Source organism: Haliotis cracherodii, unplaced genomic scaffold (genome assembly GCF_022045235.1).
Source record: "Haliotis cracherodii isolate W230 unplaced genomic scaffold, xgHalCrac1.p SCAF_6, whole genome shotgun sequence".
Classification (NCBI taxonomy): Eukaryota; Metazoa; Mollusca; class Gastropoda; order Lepetellida; family Haliotidae; genus Haliotis; species Haliotis cracherodii.
Genome location: NW_027266319.1, coordinates 21,346,727 through 21,367,254, shown reverse-complemented (window position 1 = coordinate 21,367,254; position 20,528 = coordinate 21,346,727). Strand labels below are relative to the sequence as shown.

General features: G+C 41.7%; 1 protein-coding gene across 5 annotated transcripts; it reads left to right on the top strand.

The window, feature by feature from the left end:
- The first annotated feature begins 1,040 nt into the window (after positions 1–1,040).
- On the top strand, positions 1,041–17,200 carry LOC139445975 (uncharacterized). 5 transcript variants are annotated; one of them, XM_071227227.1, is made up of 6 exons: positions 1,041–1,087; positions 12,052–12,129; positions 12,653–12,712; positions 13,311–13,449; positions 14,195–14,294; positions 14,699–17,200. In XM_071227227.1, exons 3-6 carry the CDS (start codon positions 12,664–12,666, stop codon positions 16,043–16,045), a joined length of 1,635 nt encoding a protein of 544 aa, XP_071083328.1. In that variant the 5' UTR covers positions 1,041–1,087; positions 12,052–12,129; positions 12,653–12,663; the 3' UTR covers positions 16,046–17,200. The 5 variants fall into 5 exon arrangements, with proteins under 5 accessions (XP_071083328.1, XP_071083323.1, XP_071083324.1 ...); XM_071227222.1 differs by lacking the exon at positions 1,041–1,087 and adding an exon at positions 4,079–4,178; XM_071227223.1 differs by lacking the exon at positions 1,041–1,087 and adding an exon at positions 6,661–6,977.
- The last annotated feature ends 3,328 nt before the right edge of the window (positions 17,201–20,528 follow it).

Here is a 20,528-nt window from a genome sequence, read left to right as displayed (position 1 = left end):
CAATCGTAGTTGCCTTTTTCGGCAAACACGGACCTATTCCTACCCGGATCTTCACGGGTGCATAAATATGTAAAACAATACTGTTAAAGAACATGAACCGCCATTTATTTCAAGGATTTTATGGGTGTTTCTTATATTCCAATCAACAACCCATGCCGCTGCACTCAATTGCTTTCCTAACCCCCCAAAAGAGTTAAGGGTATTTTTGTCATGATAGAAAGGAGATAAACGCGTTGTTTTCATTTTAGATCAACGTTACCTGCGCATCCGGTTCCAAATTCAAAGTAGCGCGGTTAAGTCTACCCGCGGGTAGCCAGCCTCGCTCTAAATTGAGAACGGTGTATTTATCGCTGTACCATCTACAACACATTGATGAACATATTGTCAATGAGTGTGGTTTTATGCCGCTCTTACAATATCCCAGCAATATCACGGTGGTGGACACCAGAAATGGTCCCAACTGTCACAGCTCGGCTTCACAACGGCGACTGCTGAACGTATAAGGTGAATACAACTGATGGATTCTCAGAATAGTGTAGGAGAAAGTTTGAAACATATAAAACATCAAATCTGACAAGCGAAATATCCTCTATATATTTTGTGTGATGCATAGAGATTATCACGAGAGTGTGTTTGGGAATGGAAAATATCCTGTATTAGGAATAAACATTGAATTTAGCAAGCCCTGGCGAGCTTAATACATAGTGTTTGTTCCAAATACACTTGTGAAACTTGTAAAATGCCTTAGCTACGTCACAGTTGTAATTAGACGTTGATTTTCAGTATATTTAACTATTCTTTTGACAATGATAGCAATTATCCCAGTAGTTTCTCCAGATTCCCAATGGTTAATTCTGACACGATCGCCGAAGGACAAGGGCGATGCCATGTTTGTTTGTAAACAGTGTAAGTAGTCCCTACTTGACCTTTGATACTTGCATCTCCATCCGCATATGACCCCAACGGATATCGTTTTTATCCGTTAGCGTTATCCTGCCGAGAAACCAAGCCAATAGAGGTTAAAGCATAGTACACGTGTGTTGTTGTTACTGACGTGGTTGCAAATCGACATAATGCAGATAGCGAGGTAGGCTTTCACATCTTCGTCACAACGTTTGAATAGTCTTCCACGTGTTACAGTGCATAACTTCTAACTATTTATATCAAAATTACTCCTTAATGATATTTGGTGATAGACTCAGATATAATACCAGCTGTGTTGGTTTATGTAAGTGTTCATGTCACTGAGTTTAACCGGATGTGTTAGCGGAAGTGGTAAGGCCTGATGGGAAATTGACCCAATATCTCTCTCTCTTCTGTTTGTGGTGCTGTGTTATCTTGTTCAAGTATCAATGCGGTGGTGTGTTGTTATTGCCTAATTTGGTTTCCTAATTAAAGGTACTCATCAATCCTTATTTCAAGCGTTGGTTAATCCTGAAACGAGGCTTGTATCGATCGATGGCTTCTTTTAACATGGACACGGTCTCTGAAATAAGGCATACAAATGTCTCAGCATCATGGTACACATTTGCCCATAGATATCAGATATGAGGTCCCACCGCATCTGTTTCCATATATTGATTTATTTTAAAGGATGTTGCTGCACGGATGGCCGTGTCGTCGGACCCTTAAGTTCTCCATCATCCTGAGAGCTTGGGTTCAAGAATGGCTTATATGTGACCCTTGGTTGTTCGTACCATTCTTAGCACTCACATCAAACTGCCACGTCGTGATGTAACTGAAATAGTCTTCAAGACATGCATTGCACACATTGTACGCATGCGGGAAGTCAAGCACGGATTTGCCGCGTTACCAACTCGACTACTGATATCTAGACTAGCTAAACCCTCTATACTGTCAGCACCCACGGCGAAAGATCGACCCACTGCACCCGGTGTTCCCATCCATATCATCTATACAGTCACCACTCGTATCATCTATACAGTCACCACTCGTATCATCTATACAGTCACCACTCATATCATCTATACAGTCACCACTCGTATCATCTATACAGTCACCACTCGTATCATCCATACAGTCACCACTCGTATCATCTATACAGTCACCACTCGTATCATCTATACAGTCACCACTCGTATCATCTATACAGTCACCACTCATATCATCTATACAGTCACCACTCATATCATCTATACAGTCACCACTCGTATCATCTATACAGCCACCAGACATATCATCTATACAGTCACCATCCGTATCATCTATACAGTCACCACTCGTATCATCTTTACAGTCACCACTCATATCATCTATACAGTCACCACTCGTATCATCTATACAGTCAGCAGGCATAACATATTATGTATCTTTGGCTGCATTCGTTTTGTTTTACCTTTAGGTTCACCGTGTGTATTCACATCCTTGTCTCTGATACATGAAAAGAAGGCAACCTGAAGGTGACACATTCACATATACGTACAACGATGTGAATATACAATGATTACGTTATATTTTCGAAGGCGATCATGTCCTGCTCAGACTAACGCTCAGACGCTGCAGATATATAGAAATTAACGGCATTTAAATTGAAAAGGAGTCCCAGTGAAATGGGAGTTTCAACCTGAATCTGTGGAAAATCTAGACTTGCTTCAGATGGAACAATACTGCATTAAAGCGCCGTACAAGGGACGGTAATATGATTCAGGGACTGTGAGACAGGTTAATGCACAACCCTACATACCGTATCCTTACTTAACACTTGACACGATATGTAACACACGAAATGTAGATTACCAAACAAGCATTTTCAGATAATAAAATATGCTTATCAACCACGCCAATTTAATAGATAAGTTTATCAGAATATAAAACGCCACATCGAGTAGCTTGGAACGACTGACAGCCCACTCCAAATAACTAAATATAACTCTAATTGCATTATTGTAAGTGGCCTCTGACTTCCCTAGCCATTATCCAACCGTCAGCGACATCTGGACAAGTTGAGGCGTTGTGTGGTTCCTCCTTGCACAGCAACTGCCACACGACGCCATCTCTGTCTGTGGTCTCCTCTATCAGCAGGGACACATTCCCACCACGAGCACCCCTCGACCAGAGCCCGCCTGGGGGACGGGATAAGAGTTCTGAGGGTGAGATAAGCTGGAACAGGAACACGGGTTGAGTGGGTCTCGTTGCGACTACTTGTCGTCTCTTTGTTGTCGATGTTATCACGTTCACACCCACTTGGCGCTTTTGTTGTTATTATGGGATGTATTCGAGGCCCATTGTTTCTGATCAGATCTCGACTGTCGTGAAGTGTTTCATAAGTTGTTTATGTTCTTGTTGAACGGTATATAAATCAACAGTCGCATAGACATTTTTTATTCCTTAAGAGGATATGCTAGAGGTAAGCTGTTTTACGTCTTTACTTAGTGTAGTATCAGTTATGGTTTTTGTATACCTATATTTGTATATGTAAGGACGATTTATATTAGAATTATTCCAGTCATCAGCAGTACGTACTTGAAAAAATCTGACAGTATGGCAGTCGGGTATCCTGTGTGATACCGAAATTGTTTTCAAAATTGGTTATCGGAATAATTTGCCCTCTATCCCTTAGTGACCTAGTGAGGTGAAATGGGATTAAACATTATTAATAATGCGTTCAATATTATTGCACTTATGGCGATGTGCATGCACGTGTGTGTGTCTGTATGTATGGGGGTTTGCTTGCACTAATCTGGACTAATGCCGGTTTTGGAGTGCTGGACAACTGGGATACCGTGGCGCTGTTTAAAATGGATGCCCCGCTCAGACGCAGTTTACTGAATCCAAGCCGACCAGTCCTTGTTTTATCATCCCCTTATCGCCAGCATGGTGACAACAAGTCTTTCAACGTATGTTGGTAGGATAGCCGGGTACCAAACCACCGACCTAGCACTCTCCGGGCAGACGCCTTATCCACCAGACCACGTAGGCGGTCCAATTCATCCTGATGTTACAATCGCCAATCCCTAATAGAGAATAACACAGGGAGTTTGGCTCTAGTCAAAGTCAACATCCGTTACTTCCGATTGTTCTTCCTGTCCCCTTTAGTTGTCTAAGTATACTGAGGACCAGAGGCTCGAGGTCTGCACTGTGGTCATATGTCTTGCAGTGCATGGGCTGTCATCAACTACTGACCATCATGCCAACAGGGAGACCTTGTCTGTTCGCGGGTGAGTCGACCTCAGTTCGTACTGTCAGTTACGAAGTTAACGATAGCATAGGTTGTAACATGGTTTGTGTATCGCCTTGGGGATTCCGGTTTAGGCTAGGTCCTAAGGAACCTTTGCTTGAATATAATGAGAGGCGACTAACTGGATCGGGTGGTCATGCTCCCTGAGTTAGTTGATGCGTGTCATCGTATCCCAATAGCGTTCATCGATGCTCATGATGTCAGTAACTGGATTGTCGGGTCCAGACCCCAATATGTACAGACGCCGTCATATAGCTGGAATATCGCTGCGTGTTGCGTTAAACAACAAACTACTAAGATCAGCATACCTCTGCCATCGACCACGGTAATATTGTGTGTTGTTTAACGCCACATTATTCCAGCTACATGACGGCGGACTGTGAATAGTCCAGTCTTGACCAGACAATCCAGCTACATGACGGCGGACTGTGAATAGTCCAGTCTTGACCAGACAATCCAGCTACATGACGGCGGACTGTGAATAGTCCAGTCTTGACCAGATAATCCAGCTACATGACGGCGGACTGTGAATAGTCCAGTCTTGACCAGACAATCCAGCTACATGACGGCGGACTGTGAATAGTCAAGTCTTGACCAGACAATCCAGCTACATGACGGCGGACTGTGAATAGTCCAGCCTTGACCAGACAATCTAGCTACATGACGGCGGACTGTGAATAGTCCAGCCTTGACCAGACAATCCAGCTACATGACGGCGGACTGTGAATAGTCCAGCCTTGACCAGACAATCTAGCTACATGACGGCGGACTGTGAATAGTCCAGCCATGACCAGACAATCCAGCTACATGACGGCAGACTGTGAATAGTCCAGTCTTGACCAGACAATCCAGCTACATGACGTCGGACTGTGAATAGTCCAGTCTTGACCAGACAATCCAGCTACATGACGGCGGACTGTGAATAGTCCAGTCTTGACCAGACAATCCAGCTACATGACGGTGGACTGTGAGTAGTCCAGTCTTGGCTGTGAACAACGATCCACGCCACGACAATCATGGCTTCTTCAAGGTCGCCTCTGACACGGATCTTCACGGGTCAGATCGAGGTGTAATTCCTGTACAAAGCATTTGTCCCCTGTAGCTCTTCATGGATTTGCTGATCTGATCATGAGGGGTGGTTGTTTATTCAGAAGAGAGAGCTGGTGTTTTATTTGCAGGATTAGATTTAATTGAAAAAAAACGGAGGAGACACAACAAACAAGTCAACTGTGTGGCTGTGGTGTACATACTGCAGGACACAGAAGGCAGACATCTAGGGTACTTGAGTATGTCCTGTTTGTTACCTCAGGAAGACTCCCCTGAAGATCCGGGTTAGAATTAGTCTTCAGCAAGCCTTGCTTGTCGTAATGGATCGACCAGTCGATATTCGGGTGGTGTGGTGTGTGTGTGCGTGCGCGCGTTGTGCGTGTACATGTGTGTGTGTGTGCGTGTGCGCGCCGGGATTTCTGTATGGAGATTGGATATATGTTCAGAAACCGCTGCAAAACGCTAAAAGCATCCTTCGTCAAAGTATCCGTTATGGTGTTTTTTCAGTCTGAAGCACTATTTGTTTTCAATCCTCTTCTAGGACCATTTATTAAAAATAAAATCCCATAACAATATTAATGATACTGAACACGCCTCACACTGAGTTCTCAGCGCGTGTAAGGGAAATATCGCCTAGAACTTCACCTCTGCTGCAAAATGAGTGAGTGAGTGAGTGAGTGAGTATGGGTTTACGCCGCTTTTAGCAATCTTCCAGCAATATCACGGCGGGGGACACCAGAAATGGGCTTCACACATTGTACCCATGTCGGGAATCGAACCCGGGTCTTCGGCGTGACGAGCGAACGCTTTAACCACTAGGCTACCCGACCGCCGCTCCAAAATGAACTTCAAGGCGGTAGTGTAGGTAAACTGTTCAGCAACCATTATGTACTTAATTAGAATTACCGTGTTTCCGTCTACGTAACTATGCAACTATCAGATCAAAATGTTTTCACTTTCAATGTACAAGAACTATCACTTTTATGAACTTTCTTCTTCCTTTGTCTAAATGATGCATACAATATTTGGAAATACACCCACTTAACTCATAAATAGGTCATGCTACTTAGAAATGTAATACTCTGACTTGATAGCCTGAGGAAGACTGAGGTTACAAGTGTAATGGATGATGTGAATGATAAATAACTTAGAACTATCACGTATATTATTTTTTTTAAATTATTTGTGTGTGTGTGTGTGTGTGTGTGTGTGTGTGTGTGTGTGTGTGTGTGTGTGTGTGTGTGTGTGTGTGTGTGTGTGTGTGTGTGATCCTTGCTTATCTGTTGAAATATGTTATTACAGATAAAAGTAAAGTGACTCATCTAAGATTGTTAAGGTTATTTATTTATAATGATTATGACATCATCCTTGAAGCTTCGTGACTTGGTACACAATACAAGTGCACATTTAATCATGTGACCGGAATTCTATTCACGAGTGATAAGCATCGAAAAGGACACATCTGCTGCGCTTCTCCAAGCCGTTCCCAGAAGAGCGCACGTATGTAGCGTCCAACCACGCCCTGCGTCCCTTGACAGACGTTCACCCAAAGCGGTCGAACAGTTCAATTATGACACTGAGATATCCTGTTTGTTTGGTTATGACATCGTCGGTATGATGAGTGTGGGTACAGATCGGGACAGATCAGCGCCATGCACGGCAACAAGTGGACAGAATTAGTATAACACTGGTCGCTTTCCAAGTCGCGTGCCATTGTGCCCATCATTCACAGGTATGACTCATAATGCTATTGACACTTTGTCCTGAAATTGTATATAATGATTTAGATGGTTTTGGAACGAAATGTTATGTGACGGATAGATGGTTTATTTTGAGTAATACTATGATTAAATTATGTCCATTTGTTATCTAATAGAGGTACTGATAAATGATAAATGAGGTTAGGCGTTGAAAACAATGTCAGTAGGCAAAGCGCGCTGAAGCTGTTTGTTGTCATGGTTTTCATATATGGCCCGTACTCTCTCTTGTCTGGGGTCTGATACTGAGTGTGTCAATCTTTACAGGTTGAGGCGGGCAGTGAACATGGGCAGAGGTTAAGGTGTAGATCGAGGTTGGTGAGATGGTGCGTTGTACTGACAGATTAGTAGAGGCTGGTGTAGAGGCTTGAGTGAGTGAGTGAGTGAGTTTGGTTTTATGCCGCTTTTAGCAGTATTCCAGCAATATCACGGCGGGGGACACCAGAAATGGGCTTCACATATTGTACCCATGTCGGGAATCGAACCCGGGTCTTCGGCGTGACGAGCGAACGCTTTAACCACTAGGCTACCCGACCGCCCCGTAGAGGCATGAGGCTGAGGCGTGGGATGAATTAAATTTGAGGTGTAGAATGAGATTGAGGGGTTAGAAGGAGGTGTATGGTTGGGCGTAGGGTGGTATTAGGATGACGTTAGGTGGAGGCTTCTCTGTAAAGTGAAGCTAATGGGTCGGAGAAGGCTGGTGTGCAGAGACAGGCCGAGGTGTAAGATAAGACTTAATGTGGAATGAGTTTGGTGATTAGCTATAAGTTGAAGTTGACATATAAAATGAGTAAGGATAAGAATTTATGGATGAACAACTTCTTTATTACAAGTTGTAATAAAGAAGTTGTTCATCCATAAATTCTTATCCTTACTTAGTACTCCAACTTCTAAATGCCTATCAAAGAAGATATAAAATGAGGTTGAGGTGAAGGATGTGATTGATGTGTGCGATCAAGTTAATGTGTAAGATCAAGATTGTATGTAAAATTATTATTATTATGTACATATTAAAATATAAAATGCAGCAAAGAGGGCTTTGGGAGACCCTGGCACAGTCCGTCTGGTTAGGCTCATCATCAGCTTAGGGCCCTTGCCCCCTCTACACGCTGCCCAGACAGCGAATGGTACTTCTCCCAGGAAGCGCTGCCTTTTCGAACCCACCCAGAACTCTTAGTAGAATGTGAAGACTCCCAACACTGCAGCATTACCCATTGTCATCAACCAGGGTACTCTCCCAATGCCAGTCAACAAATTAGGAGGTACCAAACCTAAGGCACCGAGAATAACTTGGTATTTTGGCTGCAAGCGTGACATTTCGAAGGTCAGGTCCGCAGTTTTGCCATGTTTGTCCTGAATATTGTCAGTCACATTTGTGTCAAATGGGACAGAAAATTCATTGCTACGGTTTGACTAACTGGTTGTCGATCAGTTCACAGCCTTCAAGTGCACAAGATGACAATATATTTACCCCCTCGTGTTGGTATTTGTTGCTATCATCCAAATTTGGAGGGACATTGGGGTAGCCTTGTGGTTAAAGCGTTTGCTCGTCACGCCGAAGGCCATGGTTCGATTCCCCACATAGTAACAATGTGTGAAGCCCATTTCTGGTGTTCCCTGTCGTGATATTGCTGGAATATTGCTCAAAGCGGCGAAAATGAATACTCACTCACTCACTCCAAATTTGGAACCGGAACGTGTATCGATATGATATTATGTTATCAGCGATAAGGACATACTTTTGTGTGCCTGTCCTATACCTGAATGTAGCTGTCTATCAACTCTGGCAAACTAAATCTATTTCAAGCGTCTTGACTTGTAGGTTGTCAGTGCCCTTCCTTTTCATGGACACTCTTTCAGTTTCTTTTTTCCTTATGAACCGGGGCGGTCGGGTAGCCTAGTGGTTAAGGCGTTTGCTCGTCACGCGGAAGACCCAGGTTCGATTCCCGACATGGGTACAATGTGTGAAGCCCATTTCTGGTGTCCCTCGCCGTGATATTGCTGGAATATTGCTAAAAACGGCGTAAAACCATACTCACTCAATCCTTATGAACCACCGTACTGAGGGACTGTTACTTGTACTGTCCATGTATGGATCTTGAGTGAGTGAGTGAGTACGGTTTAACGCCGCTTTTAACAGTATTCCAGTTATATCGCAGCGTATCAGCTTAATGTAGGAAGAAAGCATGAAGTGATGTAGTTCTCAGACGTTTACCACTTCGGTGAAACCCACGAGCACGGTGCTGACAAACCTAGAAACATAATCGGGGCGAACCGGGATTCGAACCCACAATCATAGGTTTCTGGTGTGCCCAAGGGTCGCAACTCTGCACAGCGAATCGCGGCCGTGCCCCCCATGTATGGAACTTGAAAGTAGTATCAGGTCGTGATTGCTTTATCGCGTCTAATTATGTTCTAAGCAACAAACGGTGCTTCTTGATCTCGAGCCTAGTGGTTAAAGCATTGTCTCGTCACGCCGAAGGCCCGGGTTTGATTCCCCAAATAATGTACAATGTGGTAAGCCCATTTACGATGTCCACCGCTGTGATATTGATGGAATATTGCTAAAGCGGCGTAAAATCCAACTCACTCACTTACTTTTTTAACCGTGGACAAGACTGTGTGTCGCTCTAGGAACTTGTTTCTGTACTTCGTGTACTGAACTCCAAATCGGTGGCCCGTACCTGATGTCCCCAGCCGTGATAATGCGGGAATATTGCTGAAAGCTGCGTAAAATTTAAACAACACTCACTTAGTCACTCATTCACCCATCTGGCGTCCACAAGAAGACTTAACTCAGTGATGACTGAACAATTAGCTATTTGTGGATGCTTAATGCGAGAAGTGAAGGCTGAGGCGGTATGAATCCGATAAGTAGGGATTATGTTCATTGAAAAAGTTATATCGCAGTATCCAACTGGGACAATAGCTTCTGGTTCTGAACCATATTCGAAAAAGCGCATCGTACAATTTTCGCAGTCATTTGTCACATCACATACATTTTTAGTAACATGAGGTTTCTACTACCCAAATATTTGCCTGTCGGTGTTGAACTGACAGATGTGATAGCGTCGATGGGTTTTTTTCTTTATTGTTTGAGTACAAGGCTGTACAGCATCTCGTGTAAGTGTTGGGTTCAATGTGCTGCACCGTTAGCGTCCCTGCTCATTTCTCCGTGTGCGCTAACAGTACATTTCGGCATTAATGTCATATCATATGCATCACCGTCAAGCGAATAGGGCGCAGGATCATTCCGCTGTCTGGGCGCCATGAGGGAAGTGAGTGAGTGGGTATGGTTTTACGCCGCTTTTACCAATATTCCGGACTATATATCACGGAGGGGGATACCAGAAATACCAGCAATGCACCCATGAATGCCTCTGGTATTCGGCGTGACGAGTTTATTAATACAACGATGATGGTATTATTATTCAAACAAACTATTTATGATATCAAATATTGATATCAACAGTTTGTATAATAAAATATGAATAATATATTACTAAACTTCCAAAACTACTACTCATAATTCTACTGTTAATGATATTGCTATTGACTTCCAAAGATAATGATTATGAATTCGAGGATGATGTAGATGGTCATGACGAGAAGTATTTAGATAAAACTAAAGTAATTCATTTTTCCCTTAAGTTTTAAATTTCATAATTGACACATATATGGATTTTTATTATTCATATAATTAATGCGATTCTTAAACTCATGTTTTTAATATAGTTGGACTCTTACAATGGACCCTGTTTTAGCAGATCTCTTTATTATTATAGAAAGGGCTTTATCGCTTTATTTACCGTTAAAGAAAGAAATCGCATTACAGACTGACATTAATATTGAATGGCTCTCTAGTAAAACCCGTCCGTGGTTCATGTTTGACTCTGGTAGATTGTATTTAACTCACGGAAATGACATGGATCTCCACATGATGTTATTACTCATATCCTACACCACGCGTCTCATCGGACAATAGACTCGTGATATAAATATACAGTGAAACATCTTTAAATTGCTCTCCACTGTTTCGCAGACCCAAATATGGAATACGATTTGATGTTTTTGGGGAGGTTTTTGCCGGTAATGAAAAACCAAAGTGCAGACCTTCATTAACACATTTCCCAAAAACATTTCTTAGGTTTGTTTAACTTTACATTTATTTCGATAAGCCCTCATAAGGTTTTGGAAAAAATAAAGGAAAGTATCCTCGTCATCAGTGAGTGAGTGAGTGAGTGAGTGAGTGATTGAGTTTTTCGTCGCAGTTAATCCAGCAATATCTCGTTGGACAGCAAGAATAAGAAAAGACTGACAAATTAATCATTCCTGATACGACTCATGACTTGTGGGGGGAAGCACGGATGTGACCTACATATTGATACTCATAACAAACGCAGCAGCCCAATTTTACATCCGCGTCATCATTCGCATTAAACATTCTTCACATTATGTAAACATAACATAAAATCAACAAGGCAATATGTGCCATGACAGCCTGTTTATTTCTATTCTCACCGAAAATCCCCCGTGTGCTGAGTCTGCTGACCGTGCGTGCAGAGGTGGCAGTTCACAGTGACGCATTCGCTCGGGTTACATTTCACAATTCTTTCCATTGCGTGATTCTGTCCTTGTAACTAGCTGCCAGCCTTCACCCTCTCTTAACGAGCATCCTCCGCATAGAAACTTCCCCGCGATAAGCTCCCTGCGTCCGCTGTATCTCACGTCCTGGTATTCAACAGGCGTCAGTGGAGGCCCAATAAGGAAATAAGCTCAACAGTCTAACCTCATTGACTGAGGACCGTAATAAATGAACTGACTTGACGACGAGGCAGCCCCGTGTCTGAGGTGTGACATCATGATCATGAACCTTTGGTCTTTGTTAGCTCGCCGAATGAAATCGAGACAGGAATTCGGTTATTTTTGTCGGCGCGTACAGTTCTCTTTTGTCTCGAAACTTTTGCATAATCATCATCCTTTATTGTTGAAGATGATGGAGGCTGTTTTCATTTATCATTAATAAGATGTTTACCTGGTTGTCTGTAGGTGCCGACGGGAGGATAATCAGAGGTCCTCGAACGAGGAATAATCACCGATCATCGCCTGACCGGACCCACGTTGAAGGTAAGTGGTCATTTACCATCAGGTATGCTACCTGCGCAATAGCGCAACATCATTTTTCGGTCAAAACGTTGAAAAAATTGTTTATCTACATGTACATTTGCCAGTCTCTCATATATATGACAGGGTATTCATAAGAGTGTATGTAACATAATTGCGGATATTGTATTCGGGTTATATTTGGAAGAAAGGTATCACCATAGATCACACACGCATGCACACACACACACACACACACACACACACACACACACACACACACACACACACAGATATATGTATTATACCCACTAATCGGATAATACAGTATATTCGAGTTTTCAGAACTATTTACTTAATGAATTCTACACGGCTTTTTTATATTTAACTTAATGCAAAAACTTGACATAGTAAATATGTTATAATCATTCTGTCAGTGGTCTATCACCTGCTTATCTTTCCCTGTCCTTTGTTACGGTATGAGTTCTAGTACGTGGCAATATATGAAATCTTATTAATGAGATACCCCTAATGCCCGCTGTTTCAGGCAAGAAAGACATGACAACACCAACTATCCCGCTTCTTCCGTTTAACCCACCAAACTATGGTAAGTACAGTGAGAAATAGGTTAAGTATATTTCTACTGCGCCATTTGACTTCACCCTGTGAAACACCGATGTATTAAAATAACACGACACTCCATAGTCGTTAGAAACCATCGAACAGACAGTCAAACTGCGTGTTCATTACTATAAATTATTCATAAATTATGAATGGCGAGTGAGTGATTGAGTTGTGTTAAAGGCCACATTTAGCGTAAGAGGCGACTAACGGGATCGGATGGTCAGGCTCGCTGACTTGGTTGATGCATGTCATCAATCCCTATTGTGTGGATCGATGTTCATGATATTAATCACTGGATTGTCTGGTCCACACTCGATTATTTACAGACCGCGGTCATATAGCTGGAATATTGCTGAGTGCGGTGTTAAACAACAAACCAACCAATCAACCACTTTTAGCAATATCACGACGGAGGACATAGGATGGGGCTTCACACATTGTACCATGAGGAGAATCAAACCCAGTCCTTCGGTGAGACGAGAGAACGCGTTAAACCCTAGTCTACCCTATGTTCCCCTCAATTATTATTGTGTAGGCTAACGATATTATGATTGACCAATACCTGTGCACTTTTTTCACAGACCTGCAGCCAAGACAGTCAATGACGGTACCCCGCGTTACCATGACGACAGCTATCACTGTGGGCTGCATCATCACTTCCTGCATCTTAATAGCAGTGCTTGTGGCCGCCATACTCAAACAAAAACGATCCAGAATGCAGTAAGTAATACGGAATAGTATGGAACCTTAAATCTATCATTTCAGTGGTTGATAGTATGACCACCGACGCAGGCCACGTCAACGACGACACACAATAAGCCAGGCACATATTGTTTCCACCCGATCCTCGTTTTAGTCACTTTGTTCTGGGCGCCTATCATTGTTGTTATTATTATTATTATCTTTATTATTATAAAACGATGTTTTAATATCAAATAATCGTTTTAACATTTGGTATAAACATGACATATGAAGAACATTGTGACAATATTAGTGAGTGACTGACTATGGTTTTACGCCGCTTTTAGCAATCTTCCAGCAATATCACGGCGGGGGACACCAGAAATGGGCTTCACACATTGTACCCAGGTCGGGAATCGAACCCGGGTCTTTGGCGTGACGAGCGAACGCTTTAACCACTAGGCTACCCGACCGCCCCTGTGACCATATTAAGAACACTGATATTTATAGTCTAATATTCCTGATATTGACATGGACTCCCAAGGATCATCATCATGACATTAAGGGTGGTATAGATAATTAAAGTGAGATATATTTTAGTTTAAACTGAATAAGTTCTTTTTTCCATAATCTCTATTTAAGTAAATCTATCAATACCTAACATGTATGTCCTAGCCCATTGAAAGATTTGTTTCAGAAAAGATTACTATTTACTTATATCAAATATACACAGGTTGTGATATATGAATACTATTATTAATTATTTTTGCGAATCCCTTGCTAGGAGGAAGGGTAAAGTTTCCCCTACCAAGGGAGACAACCCCGCTGGTAACACGGAGAAGCCATTGGTCGACGCCGACATCTACTCTGAGATCGAACCTAGAGTGAGTTGTGGTGTAACTACAAAATGTTATCTCCACTCAAGTTAATCGATACAAATGTTCTCTTCATTAAAACTCAGAGAAGCAAATATAGTATCCATGAACACTACTAATGCTTCAGAGTAAATGCGTGGCTGAGGCAAAATGTCAATATTCCTTGTGGCTGTATTCAAAATGTTTACTTTGTATATACATTGTGTAGACCTGTGACTATTATATATACACCCATGTCAGGACGGATTCTATAGCCAATACTAATTATTTTTATCATAATCTTGAAGGGGTTTTCTTTCACGTAAAACAGAGCATGTTCCCAAAAAGGAAACATGCCTGATTTGTGCAATGATTGATAAAGAAATATGTTTCAGTACTGTAAGATAACTTAACAAAACAATTATTTATCACAGGGTTCGTCTTGCTGTTTCTGCTTTTGGAAGACGTCGACGTATTCCATGTCGCCGAACGACACCGCTGACAACATATATGCTGAAGTTCAGGACGTGAAACCCTACCCAACCCCAGGCCCTGCAAAGGAAGTCATATACGAAACACTTGATGGCAAGGAATGGTCAAGATCAAGACAAAATTCGGACACTTCCAAGGAGGAATCTAAAGCTGCGCCCTTCATCTATGATCATTTGAGTTTCCAGGAACTAGAGAGACTGAACAGGGAAAATGGGGATTTGGATACTGAAAAGAAAAAATTGAAGAAAGTTGATGCTGATCAACCGTCCTGTGGGTATGACCGTTTGGACAGAAGTCCTCAGAACTTGTCAGCTTCAGATGGTCTGGACAATCCGGACGGTAACAACAACAGCTTGGTCCGACGTCTGAGTCAGCGACAGATTCTAAAGAAGCTCTTCGCAGTCGACATGGAAGGCTTACAACGCAGTAGACTTTCACCTACGAACAGTCAGGCTTCTTCCAACAAAGAATCAGCTTCTGAACCTACAGGTTTCGTACCAGCAGTTGGGCACGAGTACTTTGTCCTGGAAGATGTCTGCGAACTCCGCAACGACCGACGTCCAAAGCCTCCTGTCCCTATCCGGACGTGCTCCCTCAGGTCCTCTCTACACGGGGACAGGTGCGTCAGCATACCGCGAGGGCGTGGCCATGGGGGCGTGGACAGTGGAAGAAGGGTCAGGTCCTTTCCAGAACGCCAGGGCTGCTTTCGTTCAAATGAAACCCCTGATACAATCAGTGTCGTTTCTTCAGAAGCTGTGTATAATATTTCAAGTGGACATGCTCTGAGATTCAGCTCCCACTCCCGCCCTATAGAAGCTGATGTTAGTTTGAGGAGTCCACGAAATGATTATTTTGAGCTAGATCCTACATTTACTAATTGTTCTTCGTCTTCCCGGAGCTTTGCTTCTCAAAGTGACAGCCAGTCCGATGACCGGGATAACGTCTCGACAGCATCTCGCCATCTCCCCAGAAATGACTATTTTGTGCTGGAGTCTGAAACGGAACAAACAGTTTCAAGAGGAACGACATTTCGTATTGTGGAAGGAGATGCATCCGTTGGGGACGTTGTTCGTCGTCCCTGTAGCCAAACAGGACACGGTGCTGTGCAAGGGCAGAGGGACAGCTATGGCGTAACCGTTGTCAGGTTACTTGATTCCGGAAATGACGACACGTCTCGTGACAGTGAGGAGAGCTTATACGACAGGCTTCGATTTAAATCTGTATCCCACAAAACCAAAAAGGAGTATCGACCAAGATTATTATCAACTCCAAACAACATTGAGTTTTGATTGAAGTACTCCAGGCTCCTGATACTGGGATGATTTTAGTGATCTTCTAACACCTCAAGATCAGCGAGTTACAACTAACTTTTACCGTGGTCACCAGGCCCCGTCTCTTCGTAACACGAGCCACAGGCTATGCCATAAGTTGTGCCCTGCTTTAGAATAACTAGAGTTGAATCCCCGAGTCAAGTAGCTTTGTATTATACGCATACATGTTCAGATATCACTATTAAAAAATGATGTCAATGCCACCATATATGCCAATCCTAATATATTTGTAAATAAATGCAAGACAATAGCGTTAAATTTACCCCTTGACCTACATGTTTACCTTTGACCTTTTAGTCCTCGAGAGATCTGAAATATAATGTATATGTATATGATAACCATATAAGGTCAAAACAAATATGAAATCTGTCATGAAACCCTAAGGTGACACTACCCACTGAACGCCGACGATAGTTGAAGTGACATATGATCGTTAGTGATTAATTAAAAGAGTGAGTTAGTGAGTGAGTGAGTTAAAGTTTAAGTCACATCGGCAATATTTCAGCCATATCGTGACCATCAATAGTTAAACATAATACATATTCAATTAAAAGAGAATTTTCATCGCAGTTTCGCCCAATGGAATCTGATTCCAGACTGGTTATTCTCTGGCGTTGAGTGAGTGAGTGAGTGAGTGAGTGAGTGAGTTTGGTTTAACGCCGCTTTTAGCAGTATTCCAGTTATATCACGGCGTGTCAGTTTCAGGTTGGAGGAAAGCCCGAAGTGATGCAGGTCTCAGACGTTTACCACTTCGGTGAAACTTCCTGATTATCTACCATTGTTGTTCATTCATCCATTTGTTTGTTTGTTTGTTTGTTGTTTAACGCCACACTCAGCAATAGTCCAGTTATATGACGGCGGTCTGTAAATAATCGAATCTGGACGAGACAATCGAGTGATGGATATCATTAGCATCGATCCACGCAATTCGGATCGATGACATGCATCAAACCAAGTCAGCGAGCCTGACCACCCGATCCCGTTAGCTGCCTCTTACGCATAGTCGCCTTTTACGGCAAGCATGGGTTGCTGAAGACCTATTCTACCCTGGATCCGTTCATTCATCCATTTTACAGAGCCATTCCTATTGTTCTTCTTTGTCACAATAAATTATTTTTCACAAAAGATCATAATGCTTTTTCATTGTATCCTTGTGCAATCAGTTAATCGAGCATGTCTGTGTACCTCTACATGAATACCTGTACACGAATATCTGTGTACATAAATAGCTGTGTACTCGAAGAGCTGTGTACATCCATAACTGCGTCCATTTATAGCTGTGTGCATGAACAGTCGCGTACATGAAGAGATGTGTACATGAATAGTTGTCTATATGAATAGTTGTGTACATGAAGAGATGTGTACATGAATAGTCGTGTACATGAAGAGATGTGTACATGAATAGTTGTCTAAATGAATAGTTGTGTACATGAAGAGATGTGTATATGAAGAGTTGTCTATATGTATAGTTGTGTACATGAATAGTTGTCTACATGAACAGTCGTCTACTTGAATAGATGTGTGCATGAATAGTTGTCTATATGAATAGTTGTGTACATGAAGAGATGTGTACATGAAGAGTCGTGTACATGAAGAGATGTCTATATGAATAGTTGTCTATATGAATAGATGTGTACATGAAGAGATGTGTACATTTAGAGTTGTCTATATGAATAGATGTGTACATGAATAGTTGTCTATATGAATAGTTGTGTACATGAAGAGATGTGTACATGAAGAGTTGTCTATATGAATAGATGTGTACATGAATAGTTGTCTACATGAACAGTCGTGTACATGAAGAGATGTGTATATGAATAGTTGTCCAAATGAATAGTTGTGTACACGAATAGATGTGTACACGAATAGTTGTCTATATGAATAGTTGTGTACACGAATAATTGTCGACATGAACATTTGTGTACATGAAGAGATGTGTACATGAATAGTTGTCTATATGAATAGTTGTGTGCATGAAAAGATGTGTACATGAATAGTTGTCTACATGAATAGTTGTGTACATGAAGAGATTTGTACATGAATAGTCGTGTACATGAAGAGATGTGTGCATGAATAGTTGTCTATATGAATAGTTGTGTACATGAAGAGATGTGTACATGAATAGTCGTGCACATGAAGAGATGTCTATATGAATAGTTGTCTATATGAATAGATGTGTACATGAAGAGATGTGTACATGAAGAGTTGTCTATATGAATAGATGTGTACATGAATAATTGTGTATATGAATAGTTGTGTACATGAAGAGATGTGTACATGAAGAGTTGTCTATATGAATAGATGTGTACATGAATAGTTGTCTACATGAACAGTCGTGTACATGAAGAGATGTGTACATGAATAGTTGTCCACATGAATAGTTGTGTACACGAATAGATGTGTACACGAATAGTTGTCTACATGAACAGTCGTGTACATGAAGAGATGTGTGCATGAATAGTTGTCTATATGAATAGTCGTTTACATGAAGAGATGTGTACATGAATAGTTGTCCATATGAATAGTTGTGTACACAAATAGATGTGTACACGAATAGTTGTCTATATGAATAGTTGTGTACACGAATAGATGTGTACATGAATAGTTGTCTATATGAATAGTCGTGTACATGAAGAGATGTGTACATGACTAGTTGTCTATATGAATAGTTGTGTACACGAATAGATGTGTACATGAAAAAAATGTGTACTAAAAAGCTGTGTACATGAAGAGCTCTGCACATGAATAGACTTATAATCAAGTACAGAGGGGCGTCTGCTTGACGAAAAGCCAGATTGACGCAGGTGGGAGACGAACGGCGCTTTGCTGAAAACCACCACCACTGCTATGGTCCCGACAAACGAAGTATCATAATCAGGATGAATTTGGGACCCGATCCAACGACCCGATTATGCACACCTCTACATAATGATTAACTGCTCCTTATGCCACAGCTTGGGCATTCCTGGTTAAATTGCCATCAACACAAAATGTCAAAATGAAATGTCCTGAAAACAGCAACACCCATATTTTTCAAGCAAATTGCATGAACACAACAATTACTTCTCCCTTCTTGTCATCCATGTTTCATGGTATAATCTGCATCTGTGTATTTGTCATCATTCACTTAATGCTCAGTTAATAACTTTATATAAGATTGATTTAATCTAAGATTGGGTTATAAATCCAAGTCAGATGTGGTGAAGAGAGGAATGGTCAGTTGAGTTGCAAAAGAAAAAGACGGCTTCTCATTCTTCAACCAACCGTTATTTGTCGCTTCGCTTCGCGCAGCGAGAATAGCGCTGAACACAGGTAAAACCAGTTGAGATTTTAAATCACATTAAGCACATTTTGATTCCTCGAAGAAAAAGCTCATCCAAGTTTCAATACTTTCAAAGTGGGAGCAGTGTTTAAATGTTCGAGAAGCGTCAGTAAAATCTCACAATATTAACGTTCAACACTTGGACGCCGACTTGGATTTTCTTTCGGGAAAGAAATAGTTTGAACACATTTAACTAACGACTTCATTCCTTGATCCATATGCATGCGGCTTTTGTGACAAGACGCGGTGACCAAAAACATTATTGCTTGCATGTATCTATCTCCTGAGGTTCAGTTCGATTTGTAAAAATAACACTAAACGTCATCTAAAAATTTACTGAGAAAAACAATCACCAGTATATGTGAAATGCTGGACTTCCTCATTGATAACATCTATGTACATTTTGGGGGTAAGACATTAAGGCAAGAAGTAGGTATTCCCACGAGCGCAAACTGTGCTCCCCTTTTTGCTGATTTGTTTTTATGCATAATGAATCGGAATTCTGCTAATCTCGGCTTGGCAAAGTCAGAACAAGGTAATTTGGCCAAGAAGTTGAACTTTGTGTTTGCAATCGGCCCATTGTACATTTAGGTAGTCAGGTCCATAATGGACATTAAAGAGCTTCTAGCATTCATGGCATGGAATACATATAATGAAAGGTTGTTCTTGCATGGTGACAACACAATGTCAAACTAAATTAACGTAGGCTGGAGATAATATTTTCCTTGAATATATTTAAGTCTAAGATTATTAAATGTTTCACAAATTAACAGAGAATTGTATATTGACAAATATCAAGGAGGTTACATATCGTTGGTCTCTTGGGACATCATGATATCTACCCACTTCAATATGGAGTGCATAGGAACAACATCATAGAGAGAGAGTGCAGTACGACATTTATCAGTTTGTTTGTTTGTTTGTTTGTTTGTTTGTTTGTTTGTTGTTTAACGCCGCACTCAGCAATATTCCAGCTATATGACGGCGGTCTGTAAAATAATCGAGTCTGGACCAGACAATCCAATGATTAATATCATGAGCATCTATCCACGCAATTGGGATACGATCACATGCATCAACCAATTCGCGAGCCTGACCACCCGATCCCGTTAGTCGCCT

What these genes read in the sequence shown, in the direction of transcription:
- LOC139445975 (XM_071227222.1), top strand. Translation starts at nt 4,121, where the DNA reads ATGGGCTGTCATCAACTACTGACCATCATGCCAACAGGGAGACCTTGT. An exon ending in GAGACCTTGTCTGTTCGCGG is followed by an intron (nt 4,179 to 12,051) that starts GTGAGTCGACCT and finishes GGTTGTCTGTAG; the next exon opens with GTGCCGACGGGAGGATAATC. An exon ending in CAAAAACGATCCAGAATGCA is followed by an intron (nt 13,450 to 14,194) that starts GTAAGTAATACG and finishes ATCCCTTGCTAG; the next exon opens with GAGGAAGGGTAAAGTTTCCC.